This window comes from Lynx canadensis, chromosome A1 (assembly GCF_007474595.2).
Source record: "Lynx canadensis isolate LIC74 chromosome A1, mLynCan4.pri.v2, whole genome shotgun sequence".
In the NCBI taxonomy this organism is placed as follows: Eukaryota; Metazoa; Chordata; class Mammalia; order Carnivora; family Felidae; genus Lynx; species Lynx canadensis.
In genome coordinates this window covers 8,074,352-8,092,400 of record NC_044303.2, presented here as the reverse complement: position 1 = coordinate 8,092,400, position 18,049 = coordinate 8,074,352, and the positions used below count along the sequence as shown (strand labels likewise).

The 18,049-nt window shown below is 40.4% G+C and overlaps 1 protein-coding gene across 1 annotated transcript; it reads right to left on the bottom strand.

Moving 5' to 3' along the window:
• Nucleotides 1–265: 265 nt before the first annotated feature.
• LOC115509209 (proteasome maturation protein) lies at nt 266–16,785 on the bottom strand. Its single transcript, XM_030308476.1, has 6 exons — nt 16,678–16,785; nt 13,980–14,077; nt 11,524–11,584; nt 8,609–8,710; nt 4,526–4,619; nt 266–1,091 (listed from the first exon to the last, which is right to left on the bottom strand). Exons 1-6 carry the CDS (start codon nt 16,768–16,770, stop codon nt 1,024–1,026), a joined length of 516 nt encoding a protein of 171 aa, XP_030164336.1. The 5' UTR covers nt 16,771–16,785; the 3' UTR covers nt 266–1,023.
• Nucleotides 16,786–18,049: the final 1,264 nt, after the last annotated feature.

Sequence of the window (18,049 nt, the reverse complement as noted above, 5' to 3'; positions counted from 1 at the left end):
TACTGACATGTTGAACCAAATGATTTGGGATTGCAGGGAGCAAACTCTGAACATAAGCAGTTTTACAATATTCAGTAATAACTTTTTTTATGACATAGAAGGCTACTGTTTCAATATAAATTGAGTTTTTAAAATCATCTTCATTTGGTACTTTTATTATCAAAATATATTTCTTATTAGTGAAAGATGACCCATTTACTAATTAAATCTAAAATTCTTTAATTTTTGTATACCAGGTTCATAAAGAATATCTCATAAGAAAGAACAACCATAGCAAAGGTTTATTTTTAAATAAATTATTATGGGATTTGTTCATGGATACATAGTATGTGTGTACATGAATATTCTGATTATTTTTCAATTTAAGCATCTTGTGATATATAAATCTATGTGGTACAACAGTTTAATCAGCATATCCTGGTTGCTTTATTTAATTTTTCACGTTAAAGACAAGACCGAAATCAAAACCTTTGAACTTACACTTTTCAACCTCAAAGAATAGCTATAATTCTAAAATAGCATCAATACAGCCAATATTATTCTTCTGAATATTAATGAGCTATACTGAAACAAGGTAAAATATAAATACCTTGCTTTGTACTTAATTTGAAGTGTTGCCACTAAAATCAATTACAGATGTTTATTCTGAAAGACATTACTATGAAGGTTGCAGACTCAAATGCTGATAATGGTTTCAGAACTAAATTTATAGAATACCCAAACAACAGGTTGCACTGTAGACCTGTAGACAGTTTTAAAATACTCATTAGCAACAATTTTCTAAAGATATAGAAGGTTACTGTTTTCATATAAATTGGGAGTTTTAAAAGCATCTCCCTTTAGTGCTTTCAACTGTCACATGGCAATAAACCAAAGACCCAAATGATTTCAAATGATCACAGATACTATTTAGGCAAGAATTCTCAGATGTCAGTACTTTTAATGTTGTGTACATCAAATTATAGTAAAAAGAGGACTATAAACAAGATGCAGCCCCTCTATTTTCATGAACAGCACAAGAGATTACAGTAAACCCAGTTTATATTCCACCATCAAGTGTGGCTCTCCCATTAGTTCACTTTGTGACGGGTCTGAAAACAAACAAAAACAAACATATTAAAGATTCTCAAAAAAAGATAAATTCCATGATTCCACTCACATGAAAATCTAGAACAGGCAAAACTAACATGAAAGAAGACAGACCAGCAGTTGCCTGGGGCCAAAGGTGAGGGACTGACTGCAAAAGGAGCAAGCAAACTTTCTGGGGTGATAAACATTTTATATCTTGACTGGGGGGACACTTACACAGCAGTACACATTTGCTAAAATTCACAGAATATACACTTAAAATGAGAGCATTCTATTGTATGTCAATTATACCTCAATACAGTTGACTGTAAAACAAACAAACAAAAACAATAGATCGAAAACGTTCTTCTTTTTCAAAGCTCTGAAGTTTTCCAGAGGCTTCCCAGAAACAATCTCTAATCAAGAAATTGAGCAGTCTCTTAATCTAGTTTGCAAAAACGTTTTATTTCTATTGTTTTGTACTCTCTTCCATACACAAACATATATCAGAATCCTAGACCAAGAAAATTTTTAAAATCTTCACTCATTTTTAGAGATGAGTCAGACAAAAGACTTATTTTAACCATACAATACACCTAGAAGAGCTTTTAAAATTAATACTAACAGTAAGTTGCAAAATAACAAAGCCTTTTTCCATTTCTGTCCCCTACTCCACAAACAAGATAAAAAAACCCCAATGAACTAGACTGTAAAATCAGTTTGTAAAAATAAATAACCACCCACATTAAAATAATGATTACAGATCTGGATGTTTCCTCGCTGGATCTCCTAAGAGACTAGAGATTACTGTGTCACATCAGTTCAGTCATCTATATACTCTCTGCACTCATCGCACCATAAAGCAGCCTTAACAACAACTGATGCTGCTGTAATTATTAATAACAGAGTAAACTGCTATGTATGTAACAGGCATTCAAAATCTAAACTTAAAAAATGCCTGCACATGAGTACAAAGGATAGGCAAAGATGTTTGCCTACAGCACTGTTTCATGTGAATAACTGAAAAAGATAACCAAGCATCAATAAATGCACTGAGGTATCACGCATACCGTTAAGATAGACCCAGTATACCTATTGTGTTAAAAAAACAAAAACAAAACACTAAGCAATGCCAAATACTTCTGGTTACATATATTTGTATGAAGACATATAGGAAAAAGTCTGGAAGGAAATACACTAAATATAAATAGCAAGTAAATGAAGGATAAAAGAGAAATGGGTTTGGGGGTAATCGTGGAGGACTTGAGTTTCAGCTGTAATGTTTTAAATTGTTAAAGAATACGTTAATTTGTATAATGACGACTTTCTTTTAAACCGTTTTAAACTTTGAGTTTAATAAAGCACATGCTTATTAAATAAGTCACTTCCACCAGAAAACAGCACGCCACATAAGCAGGGCGATGGCCTGTGACTCCACCGCCTGCTGTGAGACCATGAGGGAGGACTGAGCCTCTCCATCAGGCTGTTTAACCACCATCAAGTGAGGGAACTAGAGTAAACAGAAATCCCCTTTCAGCATTAAAAGTCTTGTTTTGACTTTACTATTGCCCTCCTCATATCCCCTTCCCTTCCTCGTAAAATGTGCAGAATTTTCTTGGCCAAGTACTCCCTGATGAGCAAGCAAAACTTCATCACCTCCAACACTGAACTCAAAACCCTCCAGTCACATAGGTCTTCTTAACACACTCTTACGTGTGTTGAGACAATTCTCCATGCGTCTCTCACGCTTCTGTAAGCCTTGGATACACAGCCTGCCTTTGTTCTAGGCTCTCTGTCCAAAGTTGTTACTAAAGTGAACAGACTAAGAAGACAAAGATCGTGTCTCCTCTGGAGCACAGAACAGGAAGCCTTACTGCCTATTGTAAAAGATTCAGATGCCCTTACCTGGGGGTTCCTCTACCTGTAACAAAATACATAACATATGCAGCATCACCTGACCTTCTTCTTGCTGCTCCGTGGGAGCTGGGGCTCAGGGAACCAACCAGAAAGCTGACACTCCAGCTACTACTACTGCTCTTAGTAATAAACTGTCGTCTCTAGGAATCTTGTCTTCTGCCCGGATTCATGAAACCATGGCAGGCTAACCTGTTAGCTTCTAGATAGGACAACATCAGAGTTCTTCAGCTGTTCTCTCAGGTTACAGACCCTGAACACACTGCTTCTACCTCTACTTTATCAACTAATTCATTCATCTTCTAGGAATCAGGTTATGTGTCATATTCCCAAAAGTGCCTCTCTCTCCTACTCAACAACAAACTATACCCCTATCCCTTTTTATTCCTAGAATTTATCACAATTTGCAATTATATGTCTGTGTTTAACTGTTTAACGTTTACCTCCTGCCTTAGAAAGCACAGTTTGTTTTTTTTTAATTTTTTTTTTTAATGTTTATTTATTTTTGAGACAGAGAAAGACAGAGCATGAACGGGGGCGGGTCAGAGAGAGCGGGAGACACAGGATCGGAAGCAGGCTCCATCCAGGCTCTGAGCTGTCAGCACAGAGCCCGACGCGGGGCTCGAACTCACGGACCGCGAGATCGTGACCTGAGCCGAAGTCGGAAGCTCAACCGACTGAGCCACCCAGGCGCCCCAGCACAGTTTGTTTTTTTACCATTGTATATTCAGAGCTTAGCTCAGTGCCTGATACATAGTAAATATATAACTGAGTACATGCTCAACAAGCATCTCTCACTTTCTTTACACAAACTTACAGGAGGTGATTTTTAAGTAAATGTGTTCTTATAACTAATTTAAAATGCAGCCAAGCAAAACTAGTATAATTTAATCCTGTTGGGTTTTTCTGTTTCTCCTGAACCGCCAGGGCAAAACGAGCAGAAACAACACTAGACAGAATTATATTTGTTTATCTTCCTCAGGAGCAAAAAAATAGGGGATGCTGCATGTATGGTTCTTACTTAAAAGTCATTTATCTTATACACGATACAATTATCCAAGGAATTTTGTTAAAAATGACAGATTCTTCTTTCCTATTCACCACCTACAGTAGCACAAAAATTCTTTGGGGGTGGGAGGCAATTTTTAAGGAAAAATTTTCTCATTTTTTCTAGTTCTTTTAAAAACTAGTCGTGTCCCACAAATATTTTAAATACTGAAACAGTCATTGTTCAAGCTACCCTAACAATACTATGTTAGACTCACACATTAGTCTATGTCTGCAGGACATGAAATGAAAGACTATCATTAGTTGATTCATAGTAACTATAACCTTGAAACTCCACAAAGAACTTTCACCTTTAAAAACCAGTTAAAGAACAGTTGTTACCATTAAATTTTGTCTCACTGCAATGCATAAACACAAGTGAATCCAATGAGCTGTAAGGGCCACATGGACGAGGACAGGACACTGTGGGTTTTGTTTGCTACCAGTGCCTTGTACGTTATTAGGGCTCCATAAAAAGGTGCTGAATGACACTTACCATTAAGAATATCTTCAAATCCAATAGTCTCATCATTACCCCTCAAAATATCCAGTGAAAGGTTTGAGCTTGGAAGAAATGGAAGACGCTGAGCCTTCAGGAAAAATATGAAAGGGCAAGATTAGAGAAAACCAAAGGGGGGGGGGACAATAAATAATCTAACTTCTTGCTCTTCATTCTTTATTTGTAAAATTCACAAAACTAAATAAACCGTTTAACCAGTGGGGGGAAAAAAACCAAATAGTAGTTCATATTTTAGACCCAAACCAAATTTTTTAAAATTTCCTCAAAACTTTACTCAAAGTACATAAAGACCCTGAAAATTAGAGTTTTTATTAACACTTAATAATCCCATCAGGTTTGCACGTATTTTGGGGCTTTGCTTCTGTCATACACATGACGACGTGCAAAAATCCCAGAGCCTAACGCCATAATCTAGTTCCAAATAAAGGTGGGATGATCAAATTCCTGAAGAAATTCCACCTTAGTAAGAGTACTACTCTACTTAGCAAACTGATGACTTCACTCTGTATGTTGTTTCATATTGCTCATAGTAAAAATGTAAGTTATGGCCCTTTAAAACAGTACTGGTAACCAGAAAGGAAGGTCAAAGTCACTTGTGAGGCCTTTGAAAAACACAGTAACATCAGGCACTGGGGTGGCTGAGTCGGCTAAGCCCCCGGCTCTTGATTTTGGCTCAGATCATAATCTCCTGGTTCATGAGTTCGAGCCCCACATTGGGCTCCGTGCTGGCAGTGCAGAGCCTGCTTGGATTCTCCCTCCCTCCCTCTCCCACTCTCGCTCTCAAAATAAATGAATGAACTTTAAAACAAAACAAAACAAAAAAAAACACGATACCATTCTGAGCTAGGAGTATCTACTTTTTTCAAGTACCGTATTTTTTTTAACTTTTTTTTTTAATTTTTTTTTAACGTTTATTTATTTTTGAGACAGAGGGAGACAGAGCATGACCAGGGGAGGGGCAGAGAGAGAGGGGGACACAGAATCCAAAGCAGGCTCCAGGCTCTGAGCTGTCAGCACAGAGCCCGCCGCGGGGCTCTAACTCCCGGACCGTGAGATCATGACCTGAGCCGAAGTCGGACGCTTAGCCGACTGAGCCACCCAGGCGCCCCCAACTTTTTTTTTTTTTTAATGTTTATTTATTTTGAGACCGAGAGAGAGCAGGAGAAGGGCAGAGAGAGAGCGAGAGACAGAGAATCCCAAGCAGGCTCTGTGCTGTCAGCACAGAGCCTGACACAGGGCTTGAACTCACAAACCGTGAAATCGTGACCTGAGCTGAAATCAAGAGTCGAATGCTTAACCGACTGAGCCACCCAGGCGCCCCTTCAAGTAAAGTGCCAAGCATAGTACCTGCACCCTGGTTTGTAAGCGCAGCAGAGAAAGCACGGGTTGTAGAGCCAGTGGTATCTGGATCCAGACTGTTTTAGGACTCGCCATTACTTTGGCTTCGTAGAAGTACCTGATCTGTCTCACTCTTGGTTTCCTCATCTGGGAAACAGGATACTATCACCTTCTTCTCAAACTGGCGGAATGGTGTGGTGTAAAGTATGTATATAGTATAGTCGTTGGCACATACTTGGTATTCGATGAACTTTTATATAAGCAAACCAAATTTTCAAGTTTTGTGTTCTCTGTTAGTCGTAAGGTTAGTTTGGATATTAACAAAAGAATACCAAGAGTGATGGTCCGTGACCATATGATACCAGTATTTTAAAGTAACCATGACTTTGAAATCTCAGGGCGTTAAGATTATCTCCCCCAAGAAAATATAAGCAGACTAAAACTATTTTTAATTACTAATGGCTTATAGAATTTAGGATGAAAAAATCTCTAGGTTGACAAATGTATGTATGTATGTATGTATGTATTTTTGTTTGTTTTTGTTTTTTAAAGGAAAGTAGGGAAGACAGAGGAAGAGACAAAAATGGAGCTTTGAGTTAAATCAGAGAGTGAGGGGCCTGGTAGGTACAGTTTGATCAGACACGGTCCTGGAAAGCACCAAAAGCAGGAAGGAGCAGGCAGTTGTTATACATCCCAACAAGCAAGAACCACAAGAGCACAAGGATAAGGGAAAAAGGCGGGGCGGGGGACAGAATTCTGGATGAGGATTTTTGGGTTAAAAATCCAAAAATGGATTTTAAAGTTTAAATCCAAAAATGGAGTTAAAAGTTTAGGCCCAAAATATGAGCAATATGTAACTGGAATCTGAGTAGCAGGAAAATAAAAGGGAAACGAACAATTCTGTGCCAAACATATGTTGTATTTAATCTTCAGAGTTACCCTAATAACCCGACAGTGTTGTTCCTGTTAACTCCATTTCACATTAAAAACAAACACAAGATCTGGGGCTCAGAAAGGTCTCTAACTCGTTTAAGTTCTTAAGACTGGTAGGCAGTGGAGCCAAGATTCACATCCAGGTTACTGTTAGAGCCACACATGCTCTTTTGGAGCTTGATCCTTGGAAAAAAGTTCTAAAACAGCTTCCAGGACGACTCAGCCAACACAGTTGCTGGCATTAATAGAATTTGTTGAAAAAGACACAGTAGTAGGAAGAACACGTGCAAAAGCCAAAAGGCCAGAAAAAAAACTAGGACGCTGAAAGTAGTTTCAGGAGGCTACGAAGTACACTGGAGAACAAGGAGAGGCCACTTCAGGAGCACAGCCACGTTACAGGGTCAGAGTATTATTCTGAGGGCAAAGTGAGGGGAGTGCCACGATCAACTCTGTATTTTACAAAAACTACGTGGCTACAGCATGTACAATGGACTGGAGGGCAGCAGGGGTGGGTGTCGTCGCACTGATCCAGACGAAGCACAGTAGGGGATCAAAACCAATGCAGAAGCGATGGTGTCAACATGTAATTGACTGGACGGGGGGAGGCAGGGTGGCGGGTGGGGACAGGTGCCGCTTGAGATAACCAAGGCTAATGCTGCAATCTCTGCCTTAGGTAGCAACCTAGTCACACGTGACACAGAGTATGTGCGGCATAAGGAGTTCTTCTGTACTCACACATGTGAAATGTGAAGTGCCCGTGGGACTTACAACTGGAGAAGCCTACAGGTTTACAGCTCATGAGAATTAAAACTTGGGAGTCATCAACATATACATGATACCTAAAGTCACAGGAATAGGTAGGAAATAATAGGATGAGAAGAGGACTGGAGACGGGAACTAACAAACCTGGAATTGCAAGATGCAGAAGAAAAAAGCAAAAGGAACCTACGCAGAAATACCTCAGAAGGCGATTTCAGACAGGAAGGAGTATCAGGAAAAGTGTGGTGTCCTAAAAGCCCGGGGAAGAAGGAAGGAGTCATTGGTATTACACACCACAGGGAGACCAGACGTCCACACTGTTCAGGAGCAGTTTCACTGGTGATGGAAGCCAGGAAACAGTGGGTTGGGTGGACAGGAGGCAAAGGCACATACGCAGCAAACAGAGGCAAGTCTACGACACTAACCTGGCAAAAGTACATTTAGTGAGCGAGAAGTTGCTATAAAGGGACTGATACATTTGGGTTGTTTTAAAAGACAGAAAAGGTCAGGATGCACATAAACACTGCTGAGGAGTCTGAGCAAGTAGACGGAGAGGATGAACACATCAGCTACAGAAAGGATCCACGAAAAGGGGATTCTCTGACGTGGTGTGAGAGGGCAGAACCTAGAACACAGGTCGAGAACAGTTCTTACACCTGGAAGGACATTTCTGAAGATCTTATTCTTTAGCAACAGGCGTACCCAGCTATACGCAAACTGCCTGCTACGCACCACACGTGGATATTTCTAGAGGCATTTCAAATTCAATGTAACCCTCCAAAAAGAAAAACATGAAAGCAGATGCAGGTAAGTTTTGGCACTGAGCTCTTAATTTGAAGTCTTCCACTTAATGTCTTCTTTTTTTTCTGTACAAAGTAGGACTCGGAGTCCTATCCTAAAAGGGGACAAAGTAGAATAGGCTGCAGAGAAGAGAAGGTAAGGTTTATAGGGCTACGACTAGGGAAGAGTCCTTCCAGGCCATAGCAACACACAGGTGGAATGTATCATAGCTGACATGCACAAACTCACCCGCTGCACTGCCTTGAATTCCATTTGTAATTTGAGTGGAGCAAACAGACCCTGGATGTTTCTCAGTGTGGAAAAATTCATTTTATCTTGGTTGAGCTGGAACTACACAGGACAACAACGAAGTTGAAAGGTTACACTCAACACTCTGCTTTCAAAACTTCATTGATACATGTGTAACACAACACTTAGACAAAGCATTTTACTATCCATAACTGAAATAAAAACAAAACGCTTTTGTTAATAAAGTTTAGAGTACGTACGTCTGTTTTATCCAGCATGCAGGTATAGGGTACTTCACTAACGTAAAATTACCCCTAAAACTTGGATTTACAAAACTTTAGATAAAGAATGTTTTTCACATTGCAAAAATACATTTACAAAACATTTCAGTGCTTTTGACTAGAATTCCCGCAGAACTGGTAAAACACAGAAAGGTATAAGTAACCTGAGATCCAGAAATAGTTACATACAAGTGACAAAAATGGTGAATTTCTCAGTATGAAAATATACAATTCAAAGGATTTCACAAAAGAAATAATCACACCCATTATACCACCCTGTTAACTAGGCTATAATGTTTAAACTCCACTCTTTGGAGTAGTAGATTCCTGGGGGGTAGGGATCCGAAACTCTAAAGTCTGTCCAGTTTGCATTGGGTGCATATTGGAATCATATTTTTACTAAACATTGATATTACTTGTAAAAAACTTTGACAATTTAATGTACTTCAGGCAAAATGAATCAACTCCATTCATGGATTCTAATCATACAGTTTCCTAAAATGGCTCTTAGGGGTAGCGGATATGATTTGCAGACAGACTGCTACAAAGGTCTGTGTAAGTAAACTACAGTAAGGTAAAGTGACCTGTGTGATCATTTTTTATTATACTACATTCTCTTGGTAAGATTTTAAGTCATGGCAGGGGCAGGGTAAGAAATTTTAATCAAATACCTACTGAGAGATTAGTACCCACTGAGACACAACCTGGGGCCATATACGTGAAGTCTAAAGAATATTAAGCAATATGGTTTTTAACTACTGTAGCTGGAGTGCAAAATTTTAACAGATGGTCCTTAGAGAAAATATGCAATATTTCATTATGGGTATATAATCTGAAGTTCTCACTGAAGGGTTTCCTTTAAATATTGAATTAAGTAAATACAGTTTTATGTAAAAGATTCAATTTTACACAACTTTGATGAATGTATCCACCTTATAATATGCTGTCAAACTGCAATTATCAGTCAACATATACTTAATCACTAACAACCACATGCAAAATTAGAGTTAGGCTCTGTGGCAATGTACGACAACCAGTCTACCACAGAGAAGGTTGTATGATCGAACTGGGAAAACATTACATACAGATCAGGACTTCTCAACCCCTGGCGCTACTGACATCTTGGGCTACATAATTAGCTGTCGTGGTGCACGGGGACAGTCCTGTACACTGTAAGATGTTTAGCAGCATCCCTGGCCTCCGTCCAACTGATGCCACTACCAAAGATCCTTCTTCCCCAACCACTTGTGACAATTAGACCTTTTCAGATGTCCCCTGGAGGAGGCAAAATCATTCCTAGTTGACAACCACTGGTATGAATAACGATGGCCATCTTCCCTATCGTTACTATAGCTCCCAATCATGGAGAGCTACTTTAAGTCAGCATGTGCCAAGTCATGGGCTATTACTAACTCCATTATACAGATGAAGAAACTAAGACTTAAAGAGAAATTAAGAAACTTGCCAAGTTCACTTAGTTGCTAAGTATGGTACCAAGAATTCAAACCTAGATAGTTCAATTACACAACCTGTGCTGAAGGATTTATAACAGAAAGTGCCAGACAATTTCAAGAGACTCCCACTACCTGGTTAAGTGATTAAGGAGACTACACAGAGGTGGCAGATAGAAGCTGAGTCTCAAAACAACTATATGATTTTTTAACTCTTCATCTGGGCCAGTCTCACTCAGATTTGTCCAAGTTTCTCTTAACATGTATTGCCCAGAAGTGAACCAATATTCCAAATAATACTTGGGAAAGTGAGACTGTCTCCTCCCTTGATTTGAGCGAGCCCCATCTTATTAATAATAACATTGCACCATCTTCCTGAAGTAATAAGACACCTCTTTATTCTTGCTCTGAACGTGTATTTAAAAACCCTGTAAGCTGCCTTACAACATCCATCCAGGCTATACCCCCTTTGGGAGTGACTGATCTAAAACTATTCATATGTCTGCTCTCTAAAGCCTTCCACTAGCCATATGCACAAGTGGTTGCTCCGTCTTCGTCCTCTATAGCATTTTATATAGCCCCTCTCCACTGCCTGTCCTCCCGTTAAATTCTCAGCCCCTCCAGGATGGGGATTATGTCATATTCCTCTATGTACCTACTATACCACATAAGAGGATATGTCCCTCAGTACCTTGGAGGTGCAGGGCTTGAGAAAGAGGTCAAGGCTAGAGATAAGGATTTGGAGATCAATAGCAAAAATGGCAGAGGAAAAATATGAAAGAAAACAGGATCATCAAATGGGGAAATATTAGGAGAGGAATGGTGGATTGGCTTTCAGAAATGTCCATAAAGGGGCACCTGGCTCAGCTGGTAGAGCATGGGACTCTTAATCTCAGGGTCATGAGTTCAAGCCCCATGCTGGGCGTGGAGCCTAGTTAAAATTTAAAAAAGAAAAAAAAAAGAAACATCCATAAAAAAGACAAAAGAAGGAATGTGTAGAGCTTTAGTGAAGCAGTATAATGATAATTTGAAGCCTACTCTACAAGGATACTGAAAATAAGTCCTCATATTCTTCATGGTCAAATGCTCAAAATCAAAAATGTCTTAATAAATGAAACCACGTAAGTATTACTAAAACTATTTTACTAGAGAAGAAAAGTAAAAATACAAGTAACATACTTACATTTTTTTCTGATAATTCAAGAGGATGACTAGGCAAAAGTTCATTTTTCACACAAGGAAGGCTGAAAATAAACATTTAAAAGGTAGATGATAAATCACTCAATCCCTAAAGCTCAAAATCACATCTATCAATACGTTTACCTATAACAGAATGCCACAAGGGACTTTTGGGGGACGATGACACTCTGCATCCTGACTGTGACAGTGGTTACAGAAACTGATACATGTGTTAAAATTCATATAACTATGAATTGTAACATAATGAGTTATAACGAGTTATATAACATTAAGAGAAAAAAAGTCAAATCTACTATATAACTGTTTTAAAATGTACCAATTATAGATACTAGTAGTCAATTAACTAGGGAGAGCCCTTCAAAAAACAGTGTTTAAACGATGCCTTATTATCTAGAAGAAATTTAATAAAGTATGTTTAAAACTACTATTATTTGATGACGTGCTTCCTTTACTATACAAAATATCTACACCCCTTCTGTTTAGGTCTAATACATATTCAATATTTAACGTATCTTTAATAAACACATGTTGAACAATGTGTTTCACATTTACTGAACACCTAGTATGTAAGGTCACACGCTGCTAGAACCAGACCACTGGTCTTTATCACTCTAGATATATAAAGATAACTATTCTTATTGCCAAAACAGGATTTGAAAGCTGAAAGAAACCACAGAAATCCTGCAACAACCATTTACTGAATACTGTCTTTGTACAGAAGTATCCTACAAGTGGAATTTGAAAATGGTTCTGTTCACAGCAATCTTATAGTCTAACCAGGAAGAAAAAGGAGCATTTTATGTGAAAATAAATAAATAACAAATCATCAGAACTTGGTTACTGACTAACTCGTGAACTTGATTACACTATGCCATAAATCAAATTATATTCTCTAATTCCAAAGACTATAAACTGCATCTTTCACTATAAAATGGAAAGACAATAACAACAAGGCATCATATCTGTCCCCAGACACCAGTATTAGAACAACATTCTATTATAGCAGGACCTAAATATCTTAAAGTTACATATAGAATTCAAAATTCAGATGCTACTCTTATTGGATTAAGCAGAAAGGCAACCTGCCAAGAAGTACTAGAAATCGAGACCTAAACATATAGAAACATGGAAGAAATCAAGGATACAACTGTCCACTGAGGGTAGAGAAGAAAAATAACAACGGCTAACACTTACTGGGAACTTACTAATGTCAGGGACTGTTCTATTTTTCATGTACTAACTCATTTATTCCTCAAAATAAGATTTATATTATTAACAGCCCTATTTCACATATAAAGACTCTGAGAAATAGAGCAATTAAGTAACCTGCTCAAAGTCATACATCTAGTAAAGAGCGGATCAAAACCCAGGCGGCCTAGTCCAGAGTTAATGCTGTATCTGCTGTGTTCTAGTGTCTCCCAGAGAATTACTCCAGTAGGAAATAAGATAAGGACACAATGGCTTTCCAAGTCAGCAGTAGCAAAAAGGAGAATCCTAGCAAATCATGCTCCTGGGTGACAGCTCCTAGAAGGAGGCCCTAATCTGGGAACCCACTACCGTTAAAACATTTCTTCATTACAGAAAACATCCACTGAATGGATAAAGAAGATGTGGTACACAAACACACAATACTCACACACACACTGGAGTATTACTCGGCAATCAAAAAGAATGAAATCTGGCCATTTGCAACTACGTGATGGAACTAGAGGGTATTACAGTAAGTGAAGTCAGTCAGAGAGAGATAAATATCACAGGACTTCACTTATATGAGGACTCTAAGATACAAAACAGATGAACACAAGGAAAGGGAAGCAAAAATAATATAAAAACAGGGAGGGGGACAAAACACAAGAGACTCTTTTTTTTTTTTAACGTTTATTTATTTTTGAGACAGAGAGAGACAGAGTATGAACGGGGGAGGGTCAGAGAGAGAGGAAAACACATAATCTGAAACAGGCCCCAGGCTCTGAGCTGTCAGCACAGGGCCCGACGCGGGGCTCGAACTCATGAACTGCAAGATCGTGACCTGAGCTGAAGTCGGACGCTTAGCCGACTGAGCCACCCAGGCGCCCCAAGAGACTCTTAAATATGGAGAACAAACAGAGGGTTACTGGAGAGGTTGTGGGAGGGGGGATGGGCTAAATGGGAAGGGGCATTAAGGAATCTACTCCTGAAATCACTGTTGCACTATATGCTAGCTAACTTGGATATAAATTAAAGAAGTAAATTAAATACAAATTAAAGAAAAACAAAAACAAAAAACATCCACGCCCACACTCACCCAGTCTAAGGTATATTACTTGCTATGTCCCCAATTAAATATATATTTATGGCCTATCAAGATATTTAAAGAATACTGTGAAAAAGAATTCACAGAAACATTTTATTACAACAAAGTCAAAGTCACGATTCCGCCCCTCCCCCCCACCCATATACCCTTTTCGAAGAAGATCGTGACTTTCAAAAGGTCCACTTGCTGAAAGTTCAGTAACTGGAATGCTGTCCTTTAGCTGAGATCCAAGGCCTCTGGCATTCTACAACACAACCAAAAACACCATTAAATACAAAAAACTTTTTAAAACTTACACTCAACATCTATGTAAAAAACTGTTTAAGCATTAGACAAAAAAATAAAGTCTCTGCCCTCAAAGAGCCCACAGTCTAGACAACTGTGATGAGACTTAGCATTATGGTAGGGTGATTATACATGGTACACTAAATAATATCAAACTTGGGAGTAGGTAGGATCCCTGAGTTGATCTCTGAATACTGTCATATTGAAAGGCATTCTAGGAAAAAAGAACACAGGTAAAAGAAAGAGACATAAATGAATACGCTACAAGTAGTTTGAGATAACTCCATGTCTCAGTGAGGCAGAGGCAAAGGCAGACTGGCAAAATGAAAAAAAGGCTCGAACGTGCGAAGAAATTCAGGTTTTATTCTGAAATTGAGAGAGCCTCTGAAGGTTCTGGCATGATCAGAATTACTTTCATCGCAAAGATTCTTCCCCTAGGTTGGAATGATTAGCACAGAATGAAAAAAAGTTGAGGGCAGAATCCTGGAAACCACTATTCCTTAAAAAATAAAAAAGCACAAGGAAATGGGGTTAAGAATGAATAGAATGGCTAGAAGAATGAAGTCACAGAAGCTAAGAAAAAAAGGGACGTTCAGAAAGTATTTGGTTTCCGAAAGAGGGTACACCCTATGAAAAATAAATCTAATCAGCATAATGTAAACAAAACCAAAGACTCACAGTACATTGGGCACTACTGTATTATCACCCTCCACATCTATGCTATAAAACATTTAATCAAAAAAATTCAATAATTATATTTAAATATAAAAACCATTTAATAATCAGCAGGTGATTTATTAAACACCCATTATGTGTCAGGTATTCTGGTAGATGCTGAATGTACACCTTCCCCAGGGTTGAGTCTAATGAAGATAAATTAAACAACCAAATAAAATGCAATAAATGTTACAACAGGGAACACACAAGAGCTAACTTTTAATCACGTGTTGCTCACATACAATAACCCTGTAATTCTGCAGAAAAATGTACAACAGCTACAGGTAGTTTGGTGAGCAGCCTTACACTACTCTAGGAGAAACTACTCTGAGAAACCAGTGTTTTATGTTGACTGTTGGATTTACCCGTGTATTTTATTTGGTCAGGTACTTTATCCTGTCCAGGGTTTCTTCAATCTACCGCCCAACTTCAAGACCTCACACCTGGGTAACCTTAACAGCACTCTGCTGGGTACTGCTGTCTCTAGACTCTTCCACTTTCCAATTCTGCATCTCAAGGTTTTCCTAAAACATATAATCTTCCCCACCAACCTGTTAAAAAAAAAAAAAAAAAAAAAAAAAAAAAACCACCTTTCACCGATTCACCAATGTCCAGTCTGAAAAACAAAGCCCAATATCCTTATCCTGGAACTCAAGAACCTACACAACAGGTTCCCCAACACAGAAGTCAAGGTTGATCAGGAAATAGAATCTGGAATCTATGTAGTGTGGCCTGTCTCTAACCTACTACGTGACTATGATCAAGGCATACAATGTCTCTGGCCCCATTTACTTATCCTCCCAGGCACCTGAACTCTTGCCAGGACCAGAGTGGTATGATTCTACCTTACCAAATGTATCTCCTGGTACTTTCCCACCAGGAAAGGAACACTCTCCTCCTCCCAGATTGCTTTATTGTAAAGTAACAGAACGAAAGTTTCTTCTATGCACAAAGAAAAGGAGAATTCTTATCTCTGGGTTCTACTATTATCATTTCCCCCCATTTCCTTCTGTACAACATCAGGATAGGCGCCCGATGTTTCTACTAAAGCAGCAGAGAAAACCAAATCTATGAAAAGTATCACTAGTTACACCTCTGAGAGTTTATACAACATCTTCATAATAATCAGCAATATTACCAACACAAGCTTTCTAGATTTAGATGGCCTAGTATCAGAATCAGGGGCCAGGGAGGTTCAGGAGTCTTTCCCAAGCATCACTACTTTTACGTTACAAGGAGAGAAAGGGAGTGGAGCGGGGAGGGGATGCACTAAAGACACAGACACACGGGGAGTAACAACTGCCTTGATTTTTACCCCCTCCAACGTCTGGCATACTACAAGCTCCCAGAAATGTCTGTAAAGGTAAGAGATGAAAAGGAGACTTTCAGCTGTGGGTCTGTTCGCAAAGCAGTTCCGAGGTCGGGGGTGGGCGAGGAGTTCGAGGGCTCTGGGCCCCCAAGGTTCGCCCCTCTGGGGCAGGGTAGTCTGCAGCGCCGCATCACAGGCTGCACTCTCGGATGTGCCAGCTCGGCGCCAACCACGAGGAAGGAGCCGGGGGGTACTGGGGACTTGGGGACGAGGGGGCGCAGACCGAGAGAAGAGAACCAAGCGAAGGGGATGAAGCCGAAGCGCTACGCGCGGGACCCGCGCCGAGCCCAGCCCGGACGACAGCCACGAAACCCCCAACCCCGTGACTCGACAGATCATGGCGCCCGAGGCCGGCCTCATCCTCCCGCCGCCGCCGCCGCCACCCCGGGACGAGCCAGGGGGAGGCGGCCTGTTCCTGCCGGGCCAGGGTCCCGAACCCGCCGGGAACTCAGGTCGCCCGGGGGCTCACTCACCATCTTCAACTTGCTCAGTGAACAGCCTCTCAGCCCCGTTACCGTCAGCCGGCCCCACTGCTCACTTCCGTTTCCGGGGTTGCCCCCCCACATCCGCCGGAAGTGCGTCCGTCCGGGCGAGGAAGGAAGGAGGGCGCGGGGCGCCGGGAGGGAGCCGCGCGGGGCCGGGGCTCCCACGCCTGAAGTCCCGAGGGACCCGGGGCCAAGGGCGCAGTAAGGGTGTGGGCTGGGGGGAGGGTGGGGTCGGGACGAGATGTGCCGGAGGGGAGGGAAGACGCGGACCTCCGCTTAATGATAAACATCCACCGTTGGTACAGTATTTGAAGATGTGCAATGCGCTTTGGCAGATGCATCCCCTTAGTGAATACAAAACCTCGTCGAAGTGGAGACTGCATTTTTCGTGAGGGCAAACGAGGCACAGGTGCAATGAATAATTTGCAGCGTTTCAGCTAGAAAAAGGCAAAAAGTAGAACACGAGGCTTTGCCAGTTTATTCTTTAAAACCATAGAACGAAGGTCTGCTATGTTCAGAACCCTGTGCGGAGGCTAAGAATATAGAAATGAATCGGGCTGATGTGGTTCCTAGGCAAGAGGAGCAGCGGAACTGCTGGGGGTGGGGCGGGTGACATGGAGCGAAGTACGGATGATAATTACCAACATATATTGGGGCTCTTCTCGCGATAGAATTCTAAGCCCTTTACGTGAATTATCCCCTTTAATCTCTTCAATAATCTTATGGAGTAGGCTCTATTGTTATCTCAACTTTATAGGCAAGGAAAGCAAGACAAAAGAGTTTAAATATGCCCAAGGACCCAATCATCCGTTTTCAAAGCATTATACTGTGTTGCCTTCCAAATATAACGCGATAAAATGGACTCCTACTCTGTTACCATATAAAGGGGATAACTTAAAAAATCCTTGGGCTGATACTGAAAGGTAGGAGAGTATGGGAAAGAACATTACTGGCAAATTTGCTTGCGCAAAAACCGAACTGGGAAAGGAGGTCTGTGTGGCTAAAGTTCAGAGAGTATGGAGAGAGTAGTGGGAGATGAGGCTGTAAATAGATGGAGGCAAGTTTATTTTGGAGGCCTCTGTGCCAATTAAGGGTGAGGCTTTATCTTTAAAAACCAATGGAGGATTTCTGGGCGCCTGGGTGGCTCAGACGGTTAAGCGTCCGGCGGATCTCACAGTCCGTGAGTTCAAGCCCCGCGTGGGGCTCTGTGCTGACAGCTTAGAGCCTGGAGCCTGCTTCCAATTCTGCGTCTCCCTCTCTCTGCCCCTCCCCTGCTCATGCTCTGTCTCTCTCTGTCTCAAAAATAAATAAAAACATTAAAAAAAATTTTTTTAAACCATCGGAGGACTTCTGTCACCTC

Bases quoted from the DNA above. Each gene is read 5' to 3' on its own strand.
- LOC115509209 (XM_030308476.1), bottom strand. From the start codon at position 16,770: ATGTGGGGGGGCAACCCCGGAAACGGAAGTGAGCAGTGGGGCCGGCTG. The intron at 14,078-16,677 runs GTGAGTGAGCCC...GTTGTGTTGTAG, and splicing joins CACTGAGCAAGTTGAAGATG to AATGCCAGAGGCCTTGGATC. The intron at 1,092-4,525 runs GTAAGTGTCATT...GTTTGTTTTCAG, and splicing joins ATTTGAAGATATTCTTAATG to ACCCGTCACAAAGTGAACTA.